This window comes from Dreissena polymorpha, chromosome 13 (genome assembly GCF_020536995.1).
Source record: "Dreissena polymorpha isolate Duluth1 chromosome 13, UMN_Dpol_1.0, whole genome shotgun sequence".
Taxonomy (NCBI): Eukaryota; Metazoa; Mollusca; class Bivalvia; order Myida; family Dreissenidae; genus Dreissena; species Dreissena polymorpha.
Window position 1 is genome coordinate 43,576,331 of NC_068367.1, and position 26,065 is coordinate 43,602,395.

At 34.3% G+C, this 26,065-nt stretch overlaps 1 protein-coding gene across 2 annotated transcripts; it reads right to left on the reverse strand.

The window, feature by feature from the left end:
* Positions 1 to 25,582, reverse strand: LOC127856186 (complement C1q tumor necrosis factor-related protein 4-like). Of its 2 annotated transcripts, none has more exons than XM_052392257.1 (4): positions 25,416 to 25,582; positions 9,801 to 10,002; positions 1,661 to 1,726; positions 1 to 906 (listed from the first exon to the last, which is right to left on the reverse strand). In XM_052392257.1, the coding sequence occupies exons 2-4, from the start codon at positions 9,985 to 9,987 to the stop codon at positions 509 to 511; spliced, it is 651 nt and encodes a 216-aa protein (XP_052248217.1). In that variant the 5' UTR covers positions 9,988 to 10,002; positions 25,416 to 25,582; the 3' UTR covers positions 1 to 508. The 2 variants fall into 2 exon arrangements, with proteins under 2 accessions (XP_052248217.1, XP_052248219.1); XM_052392259.1 differs by lacking the exon at positions 25,416 to 25,582 and adding an exon at positions 11,184 to 11,259.
* Positions 25,583 to 26,065: the final 483 nt, after the last annotated feature.

The following is a 26,065-nucleotide window of genomic DNA, read 5'->3' on the forward strand; positions in this document are numbered from 1 at the left end:
TTATGTTTGTGCAACCTTTATTAAATTTTGTAGAAAAAGATATTCGTTCTGGCTAATATCGCGAATATGCAGCATTTGAGTTGCATTCAAACCTGTAAAGGACTGTTAACAATTACACGACGGTTAGGATTATTTTTTACAACAAACGTTTTACCATAGTTTTTAGCGTGTAAGATGAATTTACTAACACTCGTCTTTGTTTCGTTTAATTTGGACCTGACTTAATTAAGAAATTATGAACGGTAAATAGGTTACTTCCATGTGACCTACACCTAGAATCGACACCTTACAAGTAGGGCTTTTGGCATAGGAATACGTCCTGATTTTATTCCGTTTAAGATTCGCAGCACAAATTCCATATTGCGTAAGCCATACATGTTTTATTCGTCTGTTATACGATATGAGCATTTAAAAACAAATCTTCCAGTGTAAATTCTTTAACAATTGACATTAAAAGGAAACAAATTCATATTTAATACGCTCATTTATCGCACATAATTTGATACGTCTATGGCATTAAATACCCCGTAAATGACGTCATTCCTCGCCCAAAAGCTTCACTCTCAGCAGCAAGCGGGTATGTCATCCTAACGCTGACCTTGTCACCTTTGTTCAGCTGCAAAATGGTTGTGCCGCCACTTTGATGGTGAGAATTCCCATATCGATCGTCGCACAAAGACTTAAAAACCGGGATCTTATTTCTGAATATCGCCACATGCATGTAGCTGTGTTGTCCGCAAACTATATTCAGCGAAAAGAAGTATGTGCCAGATTGCGGCGCAGTAAATTCTCCCGTTGACAAATCGTAGTGGTTACCAACGTTGGTGATCACGGTATCGAAACGTATCGCTGATCCAGTTGCTATAACTTGATCGTTTTCAAGTGTAACGGAGAAAGCTGCGTTTTCTGAAGTAAAATATAAAACAATATTGCTTATTTCACTAAACCATAGTACATTCAAGTTTCTGGTGTAAGTGTATAACATTAACACAATAAGTACGTTTAGATAAATGTATACTAACGTAGATAATGAAAATGAGCATGCAGACAAATATAGAATGCCGATTAGTAATTTTATTGTTGAACTTAATTTTTGCGAACCACTATACATAGTTGTCCATTTAAATATCAAATTACAACTTACAATATAACGCTCAAGAACTATTAAAAGTAACATCGACTATCATGTAAACAGATAATTAAACGAATTTACTGTTTCCGTTTAAGCTCTTAGCATTTAATTGGCCTAAAACAAATCTTATCATTAAAGTATGTATAATGTTAAGTATAAATAACAACAGACTACTCTGGGAATAAGAATCACACAGTTACCAGCCCTGTTGAAGTAAAGTTTTGGCTGCGAACAAGTACAAAAGTACATTTTTATGTCGCAAAAGTGCCTATACCCTGCAATAAATTTGAGGTTTTGACCTCAACTTATGAAAAAAAGTTATAAAAAAACAGATTCAAAGTTTATTTAAGAAAAAATTGTACACACTTAAAATTGTGAAATCATCCCTTTAAGAATCATATATACTGGCCTTATCCCAATCGTATAGTTTTTTAACGCGTTTTTGTTTCATAGTACAAGTACATGTACATCACAGATTCAATATGTTCCATATTAGAATATTGTTAACAGTTCTATACATGCACTCACTTCCAGTAGGTGGCAAGTATGTGTCGCCCAGATTTTGACTCCCTGGGTTCGATCTTTTCTGGTTTCCTACAACACAGCACCTGGTTTAGTTTCTAGTGCAAGAAAACGTTGTATAGTCACATGCCTCCAGAACCCAATTGTATAAACGCTGGTTAAAGTTACCGCTCGGTAGCTTTTAAACCTTGGTAGGTTTGCGGATATTCAGGTTTAGTTACCGTCAAGGTAACTCGATTGTATAAACACGAAATACCGCAAAGTAACTAAACCGCGCATAGTGGAATTTAACCAACGGTAAATTTAACCAAAACAGTCCCACAATGCATTTTCTAATGACGTTATTTTCGCGCGAAGTGTCACGCTTCGATTTCGTTTACAAACAAAATAAACAGCGTCATGTATTTTTTTTTTATCAAATTCATTTACAAATGCTTTTACAATAAAATAAAGTGTACATTTTAACTATGAGTTCATCAAATTTTTCAAAATGTTTACGAACATATGTCACAGACCAGGGAAAAAAAATATCATGATGTCGGGATTTGCCTCATTTAGCGGAATCCCTTGTGCTTCCAACTGAGATAGAGTGCTTGATAAGACGCCTAATTTTCTTGTTTTTTAAATGATGTAACATATTCATGGTCGTAGTAAAATGCTAGCCTATTCTTTTAATTTTGCTTATAACTCGTTTTCATATGACTGCGTTATAAAATAATATCTTTCGCCAAAGAACGATGTTTACACATTCAAAGCACAACGCTGAGTATATCCTTAACTTCAAATTACATCCGGAAATCACTCTGTCTGTAGTCCAATATTGCATATTGAAATTGTAAAAGTGCGAGTCTTTTTGACGATTTATTATAAACGCGACTTATTTCACACGTACATGCACTGTATATCGACGCATTTCAATCACAGGTGAAGGGCGCGTGGCCAAGTCACTTTAACACTATCAATTTGTCATAAAACAACATTTTTTATCATATTGACCAACAAAAAAAAAACAAAACATTTCTGATATGTTATATATAACATATCAGAACAAATTTTTTTTTTTTTTTGGTCAATATGATAAAAAATGTTGTTTTATGACAAATTGATAGTGTTAAAGTGACTTGGCCACGCGCCCTTCACCTGTGATTTCAATTGTCAATTTATCACATTTTCCTTATTTCGTGCAATGTGAATTGTTTATAATCCGTGCATATACTTTTGACATTTTTAGAATGTACAACAAGCCATACAAATATCGCACAATTCATAAATAATCTGCAATATTTGCTTTCCGATTAAATTTATGTTAGGCATAGAGATGTGTAAAGTATAAGATGATAAAAATAGCAACACCCTGGAATTCGGAATGTCCCATTTTTACACGGGTATTAACGACTCATTTATCTGTTGTGTAATGGAATGTTTTTCATTCTTTGTTTACTTATATATTAAATTATTTTCGTGTACAGTAAGGGCATTTACCATAGACAAATAAAACATTGTGTAAGTTTAAACATATGTTTGTATGCAGAAATCTGCAAATGTAACCGAGTTTACCAACGGCTATTATTTGTTAAACTGCTCCGGTTCATTTGAACAGCAGTAATGTAGAGTACGTGACGTAGCGTGTGACGAAAAAGAAAGTTTATCGAGTTCATAAACTCATTTGAAAATAGTAATACAGTAGGATGGCATAAGGGTCTTTATTAAACTATGCTAAAATAATTATTAAAGACCCTAGATGCAAAATCGTCAATTATTGAGATAAATGGATTATTTATGGATTTTAAAGGATTATTAAAGGTAAGATACTAGTTCGAACGTGTTTTGGTTTTTGTTTGTACTTTTGTCGTTTACGGTTTTCGGAGAAATGATTTTAACATGGGCGCCATTGATGCATCGGATCACACACGGCATATCCATAACATTATATATAAAATCACGTTCTGCGCGTCCTTAAATTCGTCGTCCGAAGTCGGAAAATGTATTGCCCTGTAAATTAAGTCAAATAAAGTGTCATTAGCTGCAATTGTCTGTTTACTTGTCGAAATGTTCAAGGTTGTCGATGGTTAGCTTTTATAATGTCGCGCGAGTCGGCCATTTGGTGGAAGTTACCTCTCGGTTACTTGTACTTACCAACCTAGAGAAGCAGGGTATGTTTTAACTGGGTTTTAACCGATCGGTATAACTTACCCAATTTTATACAAACGCTTACCGACCAGTAACCAACAAGTTACCGACTTTTAATTGCCGGTATAACATATCAGAAAAATGTTTTGTTTTTTTTTGGTCAATATGATAAAAATTGTTGTTTTATGACAAATTGATAGTTTAAAGTGACTTGGCCACGCGCCCTTCACCTGTGATTGAAATGCGTCGATATACAGTGCATGTACGTGTAAAATAAGTCGCGTTTATAATAAATCGTCAAAAAGACTCGCACTTTTACAATTTCAATATGCAATATTGGACTACAGACAGAGTGATTTTCGGATGTAATTTGAAGTTAAGGATATACTCAGCGTTGTGCTTTGAATTTGTAAACATCGTTCTTTGGCGAAAGAGATTATTTTATAACGCAGTCATATGCAAACGGGTTATAAGCAAAATTAAAAGAATAGGCTAGCATTTTACTACGACCATGAATATGTTACATCATTTAAAAAACAAGAAAATTAGGCGTCTTATCAAGCACTCTATCGCAGTTGGAAGCACAAGGGATTCCGCTAAATGAGGCAAATCCCGACATCATGATATTTTTTTCCCTGGTCTGTGACATATGTTCGTAAACATTTTGAAAAATTTGATGAACTCATAGTTAAAATGTACACTTTATTTTATTGTAAAAGCATTTGTAAATGAATTTGATAAAAAAGAATACATGACGCTGTTTATTTTGTTTGTAAACGAAATCGAAGCGTGACAATTCGCGCGAAAATAACGTCATTAGAAAATGCATTGTGGGAATGTTTTGGTTAAATTTACCGTTGGTTAAATTCCACTATGCGCGGTTTAGTTACTTTGCGGTATTTCGTGTTTATATAATCGAGTTACCTTGACGGTAACTAAACCTGAATAACCGCAAACCTACCAAGGTTTAAAAGCTACCGAGCGGTAACTTTAACCAGCGTTTATACAATTGGGTTCTGAAGATTTCATTCATGAATCGGGTCTGATAGCTGTCAAGTAGGTCACGCGAGTTGTGTATCGTGTCATTACTAAAAAATTTGACTCAGCATTTGTAGAAACATTACAAGGTATGTACATTTCCAGAAATGAAATTTATTTCTGCGTTGAATAAGACCGTGTTAATGACAAGAGGGCCATGATGGCCCTGTATCGCTCCACTGTTTTTTCTTTGCGAAGAAAACGTTCAATGCGCATGGGTTGAAATGTACTCAAGCATTTGACTTTCTCTTTCTATCCCTAGTCCCACTGGGGTTTTAAAGTTGGAAGGGTGAGCATTTTTATATATGGAAAAAGTTACTACAGTGTTAACTAAACAGACTTAAAAGCCCGGCAATTGTTGCACAGGTCCTTTGCTTATAACGAAGGTACATATATCACTCCAAAAGATATTGTCGTTCTTTCTATGTCACATATTTTTAGATGCTGAAGATCAAATCTACGCATTTGATTTGAAACAGATTCACAAGACCCATAGTAATCAAAATGCCTTAACCCTTTACCAAACGACACATTTTGGACTTTCCCAATTTGAAAGAGGTTGCAGACGTCAATTAAATTAAAATGGAATATGAAGGAAATGATCAGGTAGGGTAGAAATCATTGTGATAAAAGGAGAAATTGCTCATCAACCCACACATCCCTAAGACCAACAGGTCTGAGAATATTATGATAATCTAAAGATTATTTCTTTATATTTATAAATGTATTTAATTAAGTAATACATTTGACTTCTCAGATCAATTCATAACTTATATTAAGAAAATTATAAAATGGTCAGAAATATATATGGATTGTTGAGCAATTGACAATCATATCCACAATTCATGAGTCACGATTCACAAATGGAACAATCAGTCATTAGTGATTAAAAAGCAGCATATACGATAGTTAAGAACATTGCACTTCATTAATTTCAACACCTTCTCTTGGATACAAAGTTTGAGTTTACTGTGCAGTATCATATATTGACTTTTCTTGAAATAATTATGTTCATGGAAGTTGTGTTTTTAAAATCAATAACAAATTATAACAAGAGCACCGCCTTGCGGGTGCAGACCGCTCATCTATTTTCTTTTAAAAAAGGTGAAGGGACTCTCATTTTCAATCACAAAGGAGGGAGGAGTGGAGTGAAGAGGGGTGTATAGTGTGGGGTTGTGGACATTATCTTCCAAAAAAGCGAAAAAAAAATCGGGGGGGGGGGGATGGAGGGGGGGGGGGTTTGGGTGCGATGGTTGGACGGTATTTCAAACATAACAGTTTTAAAAAATGGGAGGGGGGGGTATAGTGTGAGGGTGTGATGGTAATTTGTGAGATGATCTTAAAAAAAAAAAAAAAAAAAAAAAAAAAAAAAATTGGGGGTGGGGGTGGGGTGGGGGGTGGGGGGGGGGGTATAGTGTGAGGGTGTGGTGGTCATTTGTGAGATGATCTTAAAAAAAAAAAAAAAAAAAAAAAAATAGGGGGGGAGGGGGAAGGGGGGAGGGGGGGGGGAGGGCACGGGGGATGGTTTGGGTGGAGTCTATTGTGGTATGTCAGGTAAGAGTAGTTTCATCAAAGTATCAATCAAATCTAATCATAAATAAAGAAGTTATGGCAATTTTAGCAAAATTTAATAATTTGACCTTGAGAGTCAAGGTCATTCAAAGGTCAAAGTAAAATTCAAGTTGCCAGGTACAGTAACCTCATGATAGCATGTAAGTATTTGAAGTTTGAAAGCAATAGCCTTGATACTTAAGAAGTAAAGTGGATCGAAACACAAAATTTAACCATATATTAAAAGTTACTAAGTCAAAGAAGGGCCATAATTCCGTAACAATGACAACCAGAGTTATGCAACTTGTCCTTTTACTGTACCCTTATGATAGTTTGTGAGTGTTCCAAGTATGAAAGCAATATCTATGATACTTTAGGGGTAAAGTGGACCAAAACATAAATCTTAACCAAATTTTCAATTTTCTAAGTATAAAGGGCCCATAATTCCGTCCAAATGCCAGTCAGAGTTACATAACTTTGCCTGCACGGTCCCCTTATGATAGTTCATTAATCTTGCAAGTATGAAAGCAATAGCTTTGATACTGTAGGAATAAAGTGGACCTAAACACAAAACTTAATCAAATTTTCAATTTTCTAAGTATAAAAAGGGCACATAATTCTGTCAAAATGCCAGTCAGAGTTACATTACTTTGCCTGCACAGTCCCCTTATGATAGTTAGTAAGTGTTGCAAGTATGAAAGCAATAGCTTTGATGCTTAAGGAATAAAATGGACCTAAACACAAAACTTAACCAAAATTGTCAATCTTCTAAGTATAAAAAGGGCAAATAAATCTGTCAAAATGCATGCCAGAGTTATCTAACTTTGCCTGCCCAGTCCCCTCGTGATAGTAAGTAAGTGTACCAAGTTTGAATGCAATAGCATTGATACTTACTGAGAAAAGTGGAACTAAACGCAAAACTTAACCAAAATTTTCAATTTTTTAAGTATAAAAAGGGAGCATAATTCTGTCAAAATGCACGCCAGAGTTATCTAACTTTGCCTGCCCAGTCCCCTCATGAACGTAAGTAAGTGAACCAAGTTTGAATGCAATAGCATTGATACTTTCTGAGAAAAGTGGACCTAAACGCAAAACTTAACCGGACGCCGACGCCAACGCCAACGCCAACGCCGACGCCGACGCCAAGGTGATGACAATAGCTCATATTTTTTTTTCAAAAAATAGATGAGCTAAAAATGGTTTAAACACTACAAAAGACATGAAATTAACATGTCGTCCAAAATATTTTCATCCGGATATATGGTCACTTTCGACATATTAAAATAAAACCCGACTTTTTTCAGTTTGTAAGAAAAACATTCATAACACATATTCTTACTTCAATGCCTTTGTAAGCAGTCACCATCTGACCTAAAATGGCTAAATGACAGGGTTTTATCTCATGTTTTCAAGATGTTGATGTTGTTGTTGGTCACAGCCAAACGGCCGCAGTAATCTCCACTGGTAAACGTCATATGTTCAGTTTTGTGAGCCCCGGGGCCGGGTCAAATTTGAGCCCAGGGGAATAATTTGAACAAATTTGGTAGAGGACTATTAGATATCACTACATACCAAATTTAGTAGCCCTAGGCTCTATAATTAAGAACAAGAAGATTTTTAAAGTTTGCACACAATAGGCCTTATTTAAGCATATGTTCATTTGTGTGACCCCTGGGGCAAGGTCAAATTTGTTCCCAGGGGCATAATTTGAACAAACTAAGTAGAGAACTATTATATGTCACTACCTATCGAATTTGGTAGAAATAGGCCCAATGGTTAGTGACAAGAGAATTTTTTTAGTTTGCACAAAATGGGCCAAATATAAGCATATGTTCAATTTTGTGACCCCTGGGGATCGGTCAAATTTGATCCCAGGGGCTTAATTTGAACAAACTTGGTAGAGGACTATAAGATGTCATTACATACCAAATTTGGTAGCCCTATGCCATACGGTTATGGACAAGAAGATTTTTAAAGTTTGCACAAAATAGGCCTTAAACAAGCAAATTTTCGATTTCTTGACCCCCCAGGGCAGGGTCAAATTTGACCCCAGGGGCATAATTTGAACAAACTTGGTAGAGGACTATTAGATGTCACTACATACCAAATTTGGTAGCCCTAGGCCCAATGGCTATGGACGTAAAGATTTTTAAAGTTTTCACAAAATAGGCCTTATATAAGCAAATTTTCAATTTTTTGACCCCCCCGAGGCAGGGTCAAATTTGACCCCAGGGGCATAGTTTGAACAAACTTGGTAGAGGACTATAAGATGTCACTACATACTAAATTTGGTAGCCCAACGCCCAATGGTTATGGACAAGAAGATTTTTAAAGTTTGCACAAAATAGGCCTTATATAAGCAAATTTTCAATTTTTTGACCCCCCCGGGGCAGGGTCAAATTTGACCCCAGGGGCATAATTTGAACAAACTTGGTAGAGGACTATAAGATGTCACTACATAGCAAATTTGGTAGCCCTAGGCACAATGGTTATGGACAAGAAGATTTTTAAAGTTTGCACAAAATAGGCCTTATATAAGCAAATTTTCAATTTTTTGACCCCCCGGGGCAGGGTCAAATTTGTACCCAGGGGCATAATTTGAACAAACTTGTTAGAGGACTATAAGATGTCACTTTATACTAAATTTGGTAGCCCTAGGCCCAATGGTTATGGACAAGAAGATTTTTAAAGTTTGCACAAAATAGGCCTTATATAAGCAAATTTTCAATTGTTTGACCCCCCGGGGCAGGGTCAAATTTGACCCAGGGGCATAATTTGAACAAATTTGAAAGAGGTTCACCACATGAACATTCCTGAGAAATTTCATCAGAAATGGACCAGTAGTTTAGGAGAAGAAGATGTTTAAAGAAAAAGTTAACGCACGCACGCACGGACGCACGCACGGACGCACACACGACGGACACAGGACCATGACATAAGCCCCGCTGGCCTTTGGCCAGTGGAGCTCAAAATCGCTGATCAATTGATGAAGTTATGGCTGTTCAAAGTGATGCACCCTGTTTTCGGGTGATGTTAAGTTGGATACCTTGTAATATATATATATTTGAAAGTGAACAAATTATTTTTCAGAAAAGTTAATTTTTCGTTATAATTTGATTATTTATCTTTCAAAATGGTGTTTTCACTAATTAATATCATATTTATGTATTTATTTATTTATTTATTTATGTATTTATTTATGCTGATATTTGAAATTAAAAAGGGACATGATGCTGCTAAAATGTAGATCAGTGTTATGGAACATGGTTATGGAATGCACAAAGTAACCCTGAACACATATGTGAAGTTCCAAGTATGTAGTAGAAAAAGTGACAGGTCGTGTTGCACTGTTACCTTACTCTGAGATATAAGCACTCGAAAATGGGGACATATCAGCGAGTGGTATAAGCAAAAGCTGTATGTGTACCTATCTCACTCGTAAGTTTATTGATATCCGCTTCCAGAGAACGAAGTTTAGCATCCAGCTCAATCGTTCTACCTCTCCTGTCATCGATTATCACGTCCTGCGAGGATACCGGAAGAGAACGTACCAACAAGCCGTTCGAGGAGCATACCAACATTGCTAACAAGGTGACAGTTGTTAAACTCTGCATTCTGGTGTCAAGAATCTGTAAATATTAAGTTGATGTAATAAAACAATAAAAAATCTGTATTATCATTTAAATAATATTATCGTTATTCTTTCGGTTACATCAAAGCTGTATATCATTATCTACTATAAATAAGACACAAAAGATAACTCCATTTTTTTTAGTTTATCGTTAGTCTGACTATACATGCAAGTAAATTAAATAGGATACAGATTTGCAAGAAGTATGCAAATGTAACGCGAATGTTATAAGAGCAATATTATGCAATTGCAAAAAAATGTATTAAGAACAGAAGACTTCATTAAAAATAAAATCATCCTATACTGTATATGGTAAAAGTGAAGAGCAGTTACGTGAATAACAATGCAAAATTGTACTAAATATCAGACAAATCAATAGTAATACAAGGCAGTGATGACAAAAAGAACTTCTATGATTAAAACGTGACATAAAATTATGTTACATTTGAGATAAAATCAAAGCGCTTATGTTACTACAGTTGTTCGCTCTTTGATTTTTTTTATATTACAGTCACATGACATGAAGTTCAACGAAGGCCAAGAAAACGACCACAAAAAATGCAAACACCAATGTAATTTTACTTATTTTCTACAGTAATGATATTTTGCAACAACATCAAGGAGCAAAACGACATAAATTTACAATCGCTCATAATTTTATACCGGATTTGCACAAACTGCTCTTATGTTTAGAGAGTATTCTCTTCACAACGTCTTTTAAAATATTGGGCGCGCACGCCGATTATGGAAGTTTCCTAGCCTATCCGCGTTAAGCAGCCAACATTTTCCAGTATTTTTACGACGAAAGCAAATTGTAGAATATATAAACCGACCCGAACCTGTGTCTATATAAATTTACTACAAATATACAACCCGCACATAAGGTCAAAATATACTAGTTCAAATCAAATGCAATGCGGAGCAAAACGGTTCAACTTATACGACTAGGATCCGATTGCAATTCGTGGTCGCCGTTTTCGTTATCCTTTTATGTGAGATTGATTTTTTATTTTATTTTTTTATTTTCATTTTTTATGTCAAATACAAATTGTTAAAACGATCTTGCTGTAATGTATCAGCTGTAAACTTACGTATTTTTCTCTAGTTGTAATGGGTCAATACTTTCTCATCGTGCCGATTTAAATTATTCATAATAAAATACAACATGTATAGACTTACACGTCTATATTTAGTTACAGCACAGTTACAGCTTTTCTAGGGTGCAGGATCACGTGACTTGTTGGGTTCTTTTTGGGGGGTTCCACTTTTTAACTTTAATTGATATGAACACGACGGTAAGTGGTGCTGTATTTTAAATAACTTTTTAAAACAAGTTTTCTTAAGAATTTTAACTAGTTCATAAAAGAACGATTTTATGCCGCTTATGGTAATGTGAAATACATCAAAATAACTTCATTTAATAAGCATGTGTTCTTGTTCATGTGTTGTTTTGTCACTTTTTAGTCTCAGATTCACCGTATGAAATGTAAGTTATGAGCATTCTATACATAGATGGTGACGTCACTACGTTATTGTCACCTCTATACTTAGACGCATCACGCACCTCCATTTGGAGGCATTTATGACTACGACACAAAGAAGTCCGCGGATGAATGAAGAATTTGCTTTATAAGTAAACATTCATGTTATGATTTAAAAGTTAAGTATTATTTTGTTCAGTCTTACGGTCTTATGTTAGTATCAATTATAATTTTCGTTAGTTTTCAACTATTTCGCTCTTTATTCATTTTTTTAAAAACAGAACTTTCACTTCCGGTTGTATAACAACATGTATCCTTTATTGACGAAAGTTTGCAATGAAATAGCGTTTTCAAAACCGCTTAAAAAGTTTCAGAAGGTGTGTCTGATGCATGTTTTGAAAAGACACAATGTCATAGTTATATTGCCGACTAGTATGGGAACAATTTGATATTTCAAGTGGCTCCATTTGCATTGCAAGAGAAGTTCAAATTGACTTGTTCAGTTTGTTAAATTTTGACACCCTTATTATATATTTTTTACAAGTGCCTGATAAATTTATTTCTTTAAATAATTGAAATCATTGAAAATTTAGTAAAAGCACGGCATTGATGTTCTATGATGGTCATTTTTAGTGGAATAGTATGTTACAAATTACAATAAAACAATTATAACTATTGTATTAATGAATTTAGATTAGGTGTCATTTTTAAATGGGGTAGTAATTCATTATATGAGATTAGCACATTATATAGTTGAAAAATAAATAACACTTTAATGACTTACCATAGTGAAATAAAGTAGCATAGAATATGTTGCAGGTCACAAAATGCAAAACTGAAGTTCAAACTCAGAAGAAGCTTTGCAAATATTTTACACTGACAACACTGTTGATTTTCCAAAAAAAAAATCCTTCCTATCTTCCTGCCCTAGTTTTTTGGGGAAAATTTTAATATTATTAATATCATTGAGTTAAATTATTAAACAAGAGACAAAATTGTCACAAAACCAGGTTTTCATTGTGAAAAAAAAATCTGATAAAGGGAGAAAACTCAAACTGAACTTTTGAAATGACCAAAAAAAATTAACCCCCTTTGTAAGTTTTTTTTTTTAATCTATTTTTAGTCGTGGCGACCTTGACATTGGAGATATTGACGTGATTCTTTCGTGGGACACACCGTCCCATGATACAAATGTGCCAAATGATTTTAAAATCTCACAATGAATGACATAGTTATGGCCAGGACAAGCTCATTTATGGCCATTTTTGACCTTTGAACTCAAAGTGTGACCTTGACCTTGGAGATATCGACGTAATTATTTCGCGCCACACACCGTCCAATGATGGTGAACAAATGTGCCAAATGATTTTAAAATCTGACGATGAACGACATAGTTATGGCTCGGACAAGCTCATTTATGGCCATTTTTGACCTTTGAACTCAAAGTGTGACCTTGACCTTGGAGATATCGACGTAATTATTTCGCGCGACACACCGTCCAATGATGGTGAACAAATGTGCCAAATGATTTTAAAATCTGACAATGAACGACATAGTTATGGCCCGGACAAGCTTATTCCGCCAGCCCGCCAGCCAGCCCGCCAGCCAGCCCGCCCGCATTCGCCAATCTAATAACCAGTTTTTTCCTTCGGAAAACCTGGTTAAATATCAATATGTTTTGATTACATTAGCTAATTATAGTATTATATTATTAATAATGAAATACTTTGCAAGGAAAGTCCCATTCTGTTTTAATTAGTCTTAATTACCTACTAGTAAAATTGAAATTATCAGTGACATCCAATAATTGAATTATATGCGTGTGAATGCATATGTTTTTTTGACAGTTACATAGTACCCTATTTAATTGTATAACAACAAATAACTATAGTTCCACAACCCAGCCCAAGTTTACACAAACTGAATTAATTCATCAATTGATCCTATTTAATTATATTAAAAACAACATGTGTAAGATTTTGAGAATATCCCATGTATTCCTCTAGTATTCCTTTAGTACACCCAGGGTTGGCACCAATCGACCGCCCCCGGTTTTAACCGGCGGTTTTTACTGGTTAAAACCGCCCCGGTCAATACTCCCAAATTTGTCATTACTGGTCAATACTGGTCGATTGAACTTTACCCCCAATTTTGATTAATATTCCATGCTTAATTAACAATATTGATAATATAAATTAAACAGACATGTTGCCAATAATGTCTTAAGCTATTAATACCCACTATTTTATACCTGTTCATGCAAATAAGTCAAAGTTGGTCAACTGGATTTTTCTGGTTGATTGAATTTTTTTTCAATTCTAATGAATCATGAATGCTCAGAAAATTCTGTGCTTGATTCAACACGAACCTGTCAATTACTGTGTATTAGTTGTTCCTCATGCCCCACGTCCCCAGTCTTCTCACAGTCTTCTCACCTATACAGGTTAGGGCATCCAAAACTGATAATAGGGCCTTAAATGGCACCTTCTTGACACAACCCTTACTTGTCATGTATTCTTGCCTGGATTTCTTAAAGTACTTTTTAAACAAAATAGTGAAAAAATATTTCATTTTCCATTGATATAAAAATTAAAAAAAAACAGAATTAGAAATAATTATTAAAAGAAAGTAGAGTAGACCCACAATTGGTAAACATTATTTGTTGGCAAAATCAAGAACTTTTATTGCTTATTCTTTTGAAGACCAATTGAACTTTAAAATGTGAAAACCCTCTTAATACAGAAAGGAGACAAGTTAGAAGTAACTATTAAATTAATAGCAAGTTATCTCCTTTTGTGTGAGTGAAATGAAATAGCCTAAGGGCAGATTTGCTTCATTGTCACTTTCAGAGACATAACACTGCATGCATATTATTACCAATTAAGGCTTAGGGACCAGATTTATGACCCTAGAAACCACACTAGTTCTGTTTGTCATTCTGCCTATTAAATAAATATATCAATAGATCAGTGAAATGATTTATTATGGTTGTTTTTAGGGAAGCCTCAAACAAATTTTACCAATTAAATAGATCTAATTAGAATTGTTTTTATAAGTACCTGTATTGTTTCTTTCATTTATTGAGATCCTTGAAAAATTGAGTAAAAACACAGCTTTGATGGTCATTTAAAGTGGAATAGTTGTGATTTTTAATGAAGAATAATAACTATATCCAAGTTTTAACTGAAACACAAATTATTTTGACTAAATAAATATCATATTGGGATATTTATTTTGAGACAAAGAAATAAAATTGTTTTGTAACATTTAAATTATAATGTCCCAATACAGCTAGTATGAACATTTTACATTGATTTGTAGTACTCAGGTGTTACCTCTAAAAAATATTCTTTAAAAATTAAAGGAAACTCAACGATGAAAATATTTTCAGAACCAGGCAAATAATAGGAAAGTTATGTTTTCACTAATATTAAGTAACAACACACACCTACCATTGAACAATATATCAGGCACTTGTGGTGCAATATACAAGCGTTAATTGGATTAGCAAGTGTATATAACAAGATAACAGCTATTGTATAAAGGGGTACTTATGGTGCAATATACAGGCCCATTAATCATCATTGATGAGATTAGGTGACATCTTTGAAGGGGGATAGTCATTCATAAGATGAGATTAGTACATTATCATACAAAAACATTTTTATGTAGTTTATCACTGTTTTAATTATTATTAATAAATTGCTTTAAATTTACCTTTTTTTTAATTCATAAGTTATTATTTTTTCCTTAAATTCCACAAATTCATTTAATAAAAACAGGTAATTGTGTTTTGTGTTTCTTATATCAATAAGTTTTTATTACATTTGCTAATAAATTATATTATTAATAATGAAATAATGTGCACGGAAAGTTCAATTCTGTTTTATTTAGTCTAAATGAGTTATTAGTAAAAAATAAAATATCAGTGACATCCAATAATTTGATAATAAACATATGAATGCATGAAAAAAATGTTGACAGTTACAAAGTAAATATTTATTTATCATATTTATCTGTTACAAGGAAAACAGTGTCGAAATTAATTTTAATTTGATTTTACCATTTTCATTTCACCAATTGACCATATTTAATTGGATAAAAAACAACAAACACTGCATTTGCACAACCCTGCCCAGGTTCACTCAAACTGAAATAAGGTGTTAATTGTGTATTCAAAACGGGTCTTGATTACACATTATTCTTGGTTGCATTTGTGTTGAGCAACATGTATAAGATACCAGGGGTTTTTTTTACTAAGAAAGTGACGCCGATAATCGGCGTCTTCCCCTACCAGAATTTTTCCCTTAAAACTACCATTTCCCCTCCAAAAATATAATTTTTCACCAAAATATAATATTTTACCCTCAAAGAAATGTTTTTTTCTTTCTTTTGGGAAGTCGACACTTATCCTATTTGTACCATGTACAACGATCTCGCTCTCTCTCTCCCCCGACGAACACTCAAATCTGGGAATCCCAGTGATTCTATATATAGCTCTTAAATTACGTCATGGAAACCGGGCAACTAATCGTATTAATCATGTGACTATTTTACTGGATTCCGGTCTTGCGCGAGAAGGGTGATTCGTCAATTAATTACCGAAAACCAGTCGAGTTTTCATCCGGGTTATGTGAAAGCCAAGATGGGTATAAACGTTAAAACAGAAAAAAAGTCTCACAATTGGCGTTCATACACGAACAAAATAAAACGTTCGGACTCGGAAAATATTAATTGCGTTGACGCATTTTTTAAGAATGAATCATCAAAAATCGTTGAAACCCAGCAGGATTCGGAGGTACATGTAATCAACATCGATTAATACTGTCGGATTATTGTGAAAGTGAAAGTAGACAATCGGCAGACTTTGACTTTAATATCATACTTGTTCATGTGTTTAAGAACAAAAAGGTCAGAGACATGTCTCTTTTTCTAAAAAAAAACCTGAAGTCTGTAGGCGAGTTATAGACATTGAAATGAACAGTTTTTATTTTTTCCCCAAATATGTCTTTTTCGCGCTCGATTTTCCCCTTTTACCCAGCGTCCAGCGTCTTCCCCTTTTTCTAAAAAAAACCCCTGGATACTCAGTAAGATTTTGAGGATATTCCATGTATTCCACTAGTACACCAACATGCAATTACTAATGATTTACATGCAATCATTACTCAGTTGAACCCTCCAAAAAACAATTCTAAAACCAAAAAACCATACAAGCTGCTTCATAGATATTAAAAGTTAATTAAAGACTTCATAAACAAAATAATAATTTTGATAATAAACAAAGATTGTACTTCAACCGAACAATTATAAATTTATTGGGGGGGGGGGGAACATCTGCACTAAAACTAAAATGGGGGGGAAACGTCTGGGGAGGAATTGTCTTTGCGGGGAAACGTCTTGGGGAGGAAACGTCTGGGGGGGGGGGGGAAATGACCGGAAACCATCCCAAAATGGTGAAAAAAAAACACGGCAATAAATTAAATGGAAAACATACAATATTATGTCAAGAAAAAAAAAGCTGTAAAAATCTCACCTGCTTGTCTTTGATGTTGCAATTAGCACATTCAGCATTTTCAGTATCTACTAAATAAATATATGAAAGTGCCAAATGTCCAAGATACCATGACGTCTTCCTCAAAATGTTAGATCCTTCGAACTCCATTTTATTTTATCCCTGACTAATCCTCTCACACATTAGGCCTACATGTAAGATTCCTTGCAATGTTCACAGCGATTATTTTAAATCGTTTACGTTCTCAAATTTCAGCAGGTATTTAATTATAAATATTTATTTATGATTTAGATTTATTAACTATTTCGAAGATACAGTCTTGCAACATGTTTAGTTAGTCTAAGTTACGTGTTTAGTGATTCTTACAAACAATAGACTGACATGAAAAGTGGCTCCTTTTGAAGCACAAACTGCATCCAACTATATATTACAGCTGGCCCGGTTTGATGGGGCCTGTTTTTGATAATAATTAATTACCATTTTTCACTTCCGTGTTTATTATGTTTACCAACGCCATGATGGAAAAAAGTCCGTTTCCCACAATGCTTAGCGCGCATTCACACAGGTCAGTAAAGACCGGTGTGACACAATGAGTTATGAGTTTTAGCGAATATGAATAAATTATGTCCGATTGTCACGATTTTCTCAATTAACATGTGAAACCAAGGGAGCGAACTTCCTTTGTCGATATAGAAGTGGAAGTGTTATAATAATCTCTGTTTGCAATGAGCGAACATGAGACGCGTTGTTATTCACATTTCTCGCATATATTTATGCGCAGTGCTTTGTGCATGTACGTATTTGAAAGTCTGTATGTTTCAACTTGGTAGAATATTAGCCACATTATAAATCTTATATTTATGTTGTTATTGTTCGTATATTGTTTATACATCATAATAATTCTATATCCAGATGACATTAAAACAAATGAACATTAAAATGACGTGTACATTATACTTCATTACAAAACAAAAACACTTTTAAAGCATTTTTCTTATTTATAATGTTGCTTTTTCATTCGGCAAAATGCCAGGGGAACCGACCGATGTTAATGTATTATGCAGGATATAATACCATGATAATTTGCAACGTTGGTCGTAGTCCAATGTGGATCAAATTATGAATATGCTAGTCCTCAGATCTTGTGATTTTGTCAATATATGATGAAACAAGAGTGCCAAACTGTCACAAGATATGCCCGTTTGAAGGTTTTGGACAACTTGATAACTTTACCATTAAAGTGGTAATATCCTTAAAATCGTGAAAAGCACGGGCGGCGAAAACCGGCGAAACAAGTGTAGCAGATCACAACTAATGGACTAGGGTAAAATACACAATGGCGATTGTTTAAACGCACTTAGTGACCAGGTGACCTATTGTTGACCGGCATGACCCATATTTGAACTTGACCAACATATTATGTAGACACAACTTTTGACCAAATTTGGTGAAGATCGGATAAAAACTACTTCAATTAGAGAGCGAACACCATGCTAAATGCTTGAAATGCACTAAGTGACCTCGTGATCTAGTTTTTGACCCGGCATGACCCATATTCGAATTTGACCTAGATATTGTCTAGATACAACTTCTGACCATGTTTGGTGAAGATCGGATGAAAACTATTTAAATTAGAGAGCGGACACTGTAGTGGACCCCGGCGCCCGCCGCCGCACCTCCAAGGGTGATCTTATTATACGTCCCGTTTTGAAAACGGGCGTATAATTATTCCTTAAGATTAGTTTAAACATATTTAGACAAACAAGAATGCATATTCCTTAATATTTCATTCCGCATAAAACGTATTAAGCGACATCTGCAAGCTCAGTCAATATTCACCGCGTATTCTCTCTAGAATATAAGAATTGGTCAAGTCGTAATGTTTTCTCTATTTCGTTTGTTAATAATCTGCAAGTCGTAACGTTTGAACTTAAATATTGAAGTACACATTATGCATTCGCCAAACATATACTGTTAATGATATCTGCTTTGATTTGGTTTGAGTAAATGAGGCAGATAAACTTCCATGAACATTTTAAAGACATACATTATTGTCCGTTAGTCTTGTATTTCAGCTGTTTCGATACAAGATAATACATATAATACGAAAATAAACTTAAACATGATTAAGTATTGCGTGAAACCCCAAACTTAAAACAAACTACAAGAAATTAAAGAGACATTTTATCCGATTGAATTGCAAGTTGATTACTTATTGGTTATGAAACTCTTGAGCAGCGAAATAACATCGTTGAGGCACGATAAATAGGTATAAGGGTATAAGTTAGGTGTCTACTAAATTTCTAGTTAATGACAATATTTAAGAACCTATGATGATATAATATAAAGTCCATCGTAATGCATCCCATGAAGACGTAGTAATACATGGTTAACCCATTGATGCCTAGTGGACTCTCCCATCCTTCTAAATTGGATCAATTTATTTCCAAAATTAGGGATGTCTAGTATATTGAATCCATATCATGAAGACGTAGTAATACGTGGTTAAGGTAACAAGCTTGGACCTGTATAGAACAAAAGATCTTTTGCCTCAAACTAAGTACACAATTAAATACAGATGCTCGAGGGAAAAGACATTAAATGCGTTGCACCATTTGCGTATACGTTATACGTAGATCATGAATCGAGCGTTGAGTCTTCTACATTTATTCACTTTAAAGGGCCAATTTTATTATTATTGTAAAGTTTGATAGAACAAATCCATTTGTTCGACGCATAGGGGTATACTATGTTAGTTTTTAACACATAAAGACATCATAATAAATATATAATACATATGCCTTGCAAGGAAATCCTGGATACAAGGAATTCCGTAAGAAAAAGTTTTATTAACAAAAATATCCATGGCCTTACATGTCCCTTTATTAAAAAGTTTGGTTGTCATTTACATGGCACAACGACGTTTCAACTAAACACGAGTGATAAAATTAAAATGCGATAATCTAATCTGATCATGGCTTTAGAATTTATTAAAATATAAAGTTAATGTCAATTCAAATATTTCATTACAGCAACAGCTATACTATTATTTAAGAAAGTTTCTAGTGTATAAATAATGATAATAATAATTATAATAATACCAAAAATATTAAGGCTATGAACATATTATAAATGATTAAATTATAGAGTTGTAATTTCAACGAACACATCTGAGCTCACCTGCAGCAAAATCCTTCTCTTCCCTCGTATAACACCACAACAAGCTTAAATAGATATATGTTGCTGTTCCGCATGGCCATGGTACTTACTTTGCCCCCGCTTTATGTCGATTGGCTGTTGATAAACTACGTCATGCACGCACACCTCACTATTAGTCGTTTATTCACTTCAATAGGGGTTTGATTCGCTATACAAATACGGGACCGGACTTCAAAACGCTCCTTTAATGCAAGCCACAAACCAACGTAATAATCGTGTCCACAACAAAATACAATTTAAAAATGTGTGTCGCGGTTCATTATTATTGTCCTGTTGAGTGATCAATAGTTCTATGTTCGCAAAGGAGAAGTTTTTACAGAAAAATCAGTTTACAATAGTATTGTGTTGCAACGTTACTGGGGCGTTTCTGTTAACGTACCTTTTAAAGGGACCGTCAACCGCGATTGACGAAAAACGAAAAGTGCTAAAATACCGTATTTGTTTACAGTTATTAGTTTATATTGATTTAAATATCACGACTGTTATATTACATTACGTTAAGGCACAATAAATATACAGTCGGATAAAAATGAGCAAGATTGCCTGAATATTTGGATGACACCAGTGAAATCCACCAATCCCTATGGCATTACCAATACATAGCTCGATCGTTCCAATGTTAATTGCTTCATTTCGAACATAATGTACGTGGCTGAGGAGTTCTTCAATTCTCACATCCCCGACAATACTGAAGGGATCACTTGATGTTGATTGGGACGTATATTAACGTGCAACTAAATTATATATGGGCCGTGCTCTGTGAAAAGGGGGTGTAATGCATGTGCGTAAATAGCCGTCCCAGATTAGTCTGTGAAGTCCGCACAGGATAATCAGGAACGACACTTTCCGCGTAAACTGTATTTTTGCTTAGAAGAGACTTTCTTTAATCTGAAAATATAAGTACTGCGTAAAGTGTCGTCCCTGATTAGCTTGTGCAGACTGCACGGGCTTATCTGAGACGGAACTTCACGCACATGCATTCAAATTTATGTTTTAAATTTTATCATTTTTGTTTGAGTTTGAGTTTGATTGACATCGTTTCAGGCGCACGTTTGGTTTATTATTAATTCTCATTTAACTGTTAGATTAGGCTAGATATGTGACATCGTTTCAGGCGCACATTTGGTTTGTTATAAATTCGCATTTAACTGTGAGATTAGGCTAGCTCCGAAACCGGTTTATAACCCATATTCGTTTGAGTGACCGCTCCATGTCGGTGACATTTTTATTTTTCATTTTTAATTATATGTTTATAGTTAGCGTTTGGTTATAAAAGTAATAGATAAGAACAAGAAAATCTCGCATGATGTAGTACGTTGAATTAAGGTATTTGACTCATTGATTTGCTTGCAATGCTACTTACCCGTGTATATGTAAGTATTGTCAAACGTTAGGAAAACAGAAAACAATCAACTGTGTCCTTAAATCAAAATTCTTTTATACAATGGTTTTATGAATGAGTAAAACAATAGCCGCAGACGCCAGTGGGAGATGGTATATCAGCACTTAAAGTCTCCATGATCTGGGATAGTTTACAAAATAAGATACACTTATCTAAATGACTAAATGATTATCGAAAAATGTGCGACTTCCAAAAAAATGTACATGTAGGTTACAGACCCGTTGGCCATTTAAATAATTTATCCAGGACTTTCTCAGTGGTAAATTATAGCCAACGGTTTCATAATCCAAATTCGATATTTCCAAACCATGCTCAAATAAAACTGGGCCATAAATAGCACCTAGATACATTCTCAAAATCAGTGAAGCAGTAAATGAGTTGCCACACACTCATACAATTAGGAAGGTGGGTGTAACGTGCATCCAACCAAGGCGTATTGCTTACATACCAGAGATTACAATATGATAAATGCAGTCTGACATTGTGCACGTTGCGGGTGTATATTCAATTAACATCCACGACCTTGTATTATTTGTCAAAGAGATTTTCATTGAAACAATATACAAGATAAGTATTGATGCAAAGCATCAAAGGGCGTCGGGAATTTCAGTGTAAAAGGCACTCAATGAAGTTACATTGAACGATTTTTTTCTACTGTAAATATTAATATATTAGCCGATTATTTTAAACAAAATAGAAAAAGATACTGGTATAACCATTATCTATAATTGTGTGTTATAACCCCCAAATAACCAGTATTTATGATGTTTTGTTATAACGGAGGGCTGAACGGAAAACTGCAGTATCTCCTTCTTTATTTAATATGAGATACAACAGTCTTCCGTTCACCCCTCGATAACTGTGTATGTTTAAAACAATCTGCTTCATCTTGTAAGCGTAATTTCATATTTTTCTCAACTTCAAGGGGAGATGATTCTGAACTTATTCTTACGTTGCTCATTTACGATAGGGGTTGAGTACTCATTGATATGAAAACACTGTAAAAGTTTGAAAAAAAATTGAATGAAAAGTGTAAATTTCATAAAGAAGCTGCATTTCACAATACTTTTAAATTCAGTAAAAGATGATAATAGATTTATTACTCCGATATTCATCATTTTCAATAGGGTTCGAGTAATACTGATATAATAACACTTAACAAGTTTGGAAAGATCAGACGAAAGTTGTGAAATCTTTTAAACAAGTGGAAATTGTTTATTTTGCCAAATTTAATAGACATTTTTTTGGTATTATTGTCCTGATGTTTCTCATTTTAAATGAGGTAAAAATGCTCATTGATATGAAGACACTGTAAGTTTGGAAAGAATCTAATGAAAAATGTTGACATAATCACCTAACCAAGCAGTTTTTCACTTTTATTTTTAAATTCAAAGAGACATAATTCTGGACTTATGGTCCGATATTGCTCATATAGAGTTTGGGTTGGGTCCTCATAGATTAAAAACCTGTGCAAGTTTGGGAACAATCGAATGAAAATTTTGGACTTCGAACAACGATTTCAAAATTTCTCAAATTCTAAGGAAGATAACTATGGACGTAAATGGTCGGATAATGCTAGAGGGCCCATACCACCTGGATAGTTTTACGTGTCGCGCTTCGCGCTCTATATGTGGTTCTTAAAAAAAAACTCCGAGGAGTGCTTGACTCTAGGGAAACGGGTTGCTGGGACACAGCTCCTCCTTGATAAGCGGCTGCTTCCTTTATCGCAACTCATTGTTACAATCAATAATACGTGTCGCGCTCTATATGTGGTAGGGATAGTACTTAGGGCCTATGATAGACAACCATAAAAATACATGGATAATAGATGTGTTGTTTGCATTTATTTGTTAATATAAAAACACGTGTCTTTTTTTATAAGATATTTAAGTGATGTAAGAAATTTTAATTAACGTTGTCACCACGCGGCATCCATTAATTTTAATAAAAATGTCCAATTGTAGTAAAATGGATTTTAAAATGTCTACATAAAATAAAGCTTTATTATATTAATTAACCTGACTGTAAAAAAATTGTCAGCCGCCGAACTGCTCCGTTCGTGCCGGAACCCGGGATTAAACCGGGGGCCTTTAGATGATTGTCACCTACCTCGCATGAAGTAGTAATATAATTGTCACCCTTTGTTTTCAAGGGACGTAATTCTTAGTTTGCCTTGTAGATGGTAATTTTCTAAAAATAACTCGCTTTTGCCAATAACAGAATTGTTTTACGAACAAAATTTGTTTTAGTTTCTGAGATCGTTTTTTCCACGTAAAACGGTCTTAGAAAAATTAACTAAAAATGGTGTAAGCAATGTTTTTGGAAGAAAATGTTAGAAAACAGTTTCTTAATTAATATTGTAAGAATTACGAAATACTATAGTAAATATCTATTTCGTCTGCCCAAAACAGGAAAGGCTTGGAAAAGAACAACCGTTTCCCCTTTGATTTTATATTTGCGTTGCGACTAGACTAAAACACACGCTATTTACCATGTCTTAAAACTTTCACGCGCAACATTCAGACCCCAATTGCAAACGTCAATGTCACAGTTCAAGGTAAAATGTATAATGCTAGTATAATAAATTACCCGGTAATCGAAAGCGCATTATAAAGAATGGATATTTTGTCAAATAATTTAATCAATCTGTGTGATTGTGTGAGACTTGCAGTTTCCTGCGCAAGACAGAGGTCCCTACATGCATGGCAATTGTCACAATTCAAAGTTTAAGTTTAAATAAGTTGTTAATATGTCATAAACACGTTGTCTGGAGAATAACTGTGTTCAGCATCAATGGATCTTTAAATATCTTGACAAAAGTAATAACATAAGACTGTTGGTAGCAGTAGGAAATTCATATAAGGTCAATGCCATATTTCAAAGTCACTAGTCAATATCGAAACATCACCATCTTACACTTCGTCCAATATTGTATTTTAAATGAGTTTGCATAATGATATTCATTGTGAAAGGGATTGTCATGGGTGTTAATAAGGTACCTGCGTAAGACAGGTCAAATGAAAGCTCAAGTTCAATTAAAGATTCAGGTAAAAGAACCAGCATGTACTATTGTCTAAACAACTTTGTCTAGAGGAATGGGTTTTAAAATCACATGCCAAAGTTAGAAGCGCTGTATCCCATATAAATCTGCCATTCGGTCAAGGTAAACCTCTCTATCTTAGGTGAAAGGTCAACGCATTGACCAGATCATTACTTTGTACATTATTGATGGGTTTACCAGTATATTGGCAGAAGTTGCAAGCATGGCTAGTTGGACTTCTCTTTTTCACAGTTCAAGACAACAGTTCAAAGATCTAATGTCCACGAAAAAATATAAAACCTTAATACGTTGTTCTTAGAGTAACTTGTTCCAGCAATGGTGGATTTTCAAACATCTTGACCTGAGAGACATAGATGGCTTACTGTGTTGAGAATAAGACCAAGCTCTATAAGTGTTAGGTCAATGGTCAAACTATTGTTTATATATTATTATAAGAATTATGAATTAACTGATATTTTAAGAATACTATGCCGGTAGAGCGCACACGAAGAGGTCGTTATTTCAAATATCTACGTCAAAATTGAGAGTCAAAATTACAGTATGAGAAATATGTTGACATATTGTTAACTGTTTATGTTATTGGCCTAAACCGGACATTACATCCATGTTATGCCAAATTTCACTTCATACAACTTTAAATGCTGGTAGACTCAATTATTATATGCATACACAAAGTAACCCATACCGTTTGCCATTCCAAATGACTTAACAAAGCAAACAAATAAAATATACATACTTTTAGTATCCTAACGGTCAACACTAGCCAGGCTATGCTGCAAGCTGAAAACTCACAAACACAATACAACGACGACGTGTATCGTTTTTATAGTTATATGTCGCGTCAGATGGCGTTTAATATCGGGAAAACGTGCATAAACATTGTCCTTGTACTGAATTCAGTTAATCTCCTCGATAATTTGATGCGCATAAGAAAAACAGGTTTCCATCTATTGAATTTCGGTACATTAATTGGTTTAGTATAAACTGACATGTGTTTTGTGTGAAATTGAAGATAAATTTGAAAAATTAAAAACTGCAAAACTGTGGACTGGGCATTAAATAATGAACTGTGACAGTCATTGCGTACACATTCATGCGACATATCATATTAATAATAGTTGGCAGAGAAATTATATCTGTGACAATACGAATAAATTTGATTTGAATATCCATAATATAAAGTTATTGTTGTTGTAATTGCTCATAAATAAAACGTGCAAAGCATGTGTTGTTGATTATTTATCTGATTCGACTTGGCATTGTCAATATTGAAGCCTTCAGTATGTGGTGAGATTGAGAAATAGGATATATGTAAAATTAAAATGTAGGTTTTATTGACTATGAATTTTTGACTAAATGAAGGCGACAATCACCAAGTAGGAGCAA

Coding starts and splice junctions, on each gene's coding strand:
- LOC127856186 (XM_052392257.1), bottom strand. CDS start 9,987: ATGCAGAGTTTAACAACTGTCACCTTGTTAGCAATGTTGGTATGCTCC. Junction 1,727..9,800: donor TAAACTTACGAGTGAGATAG/GTACACATACAG, acceptor GCTGTGTTGTAG/GAAACCAGAAAAGATCGAAC. Junction 907..1,660: donor ATACTTGCCACCTACTGGAA/GTGAGTGCATGT, acceptor ATTTTACTTCAG/AAAACGCAGCTTTCTCCGTT.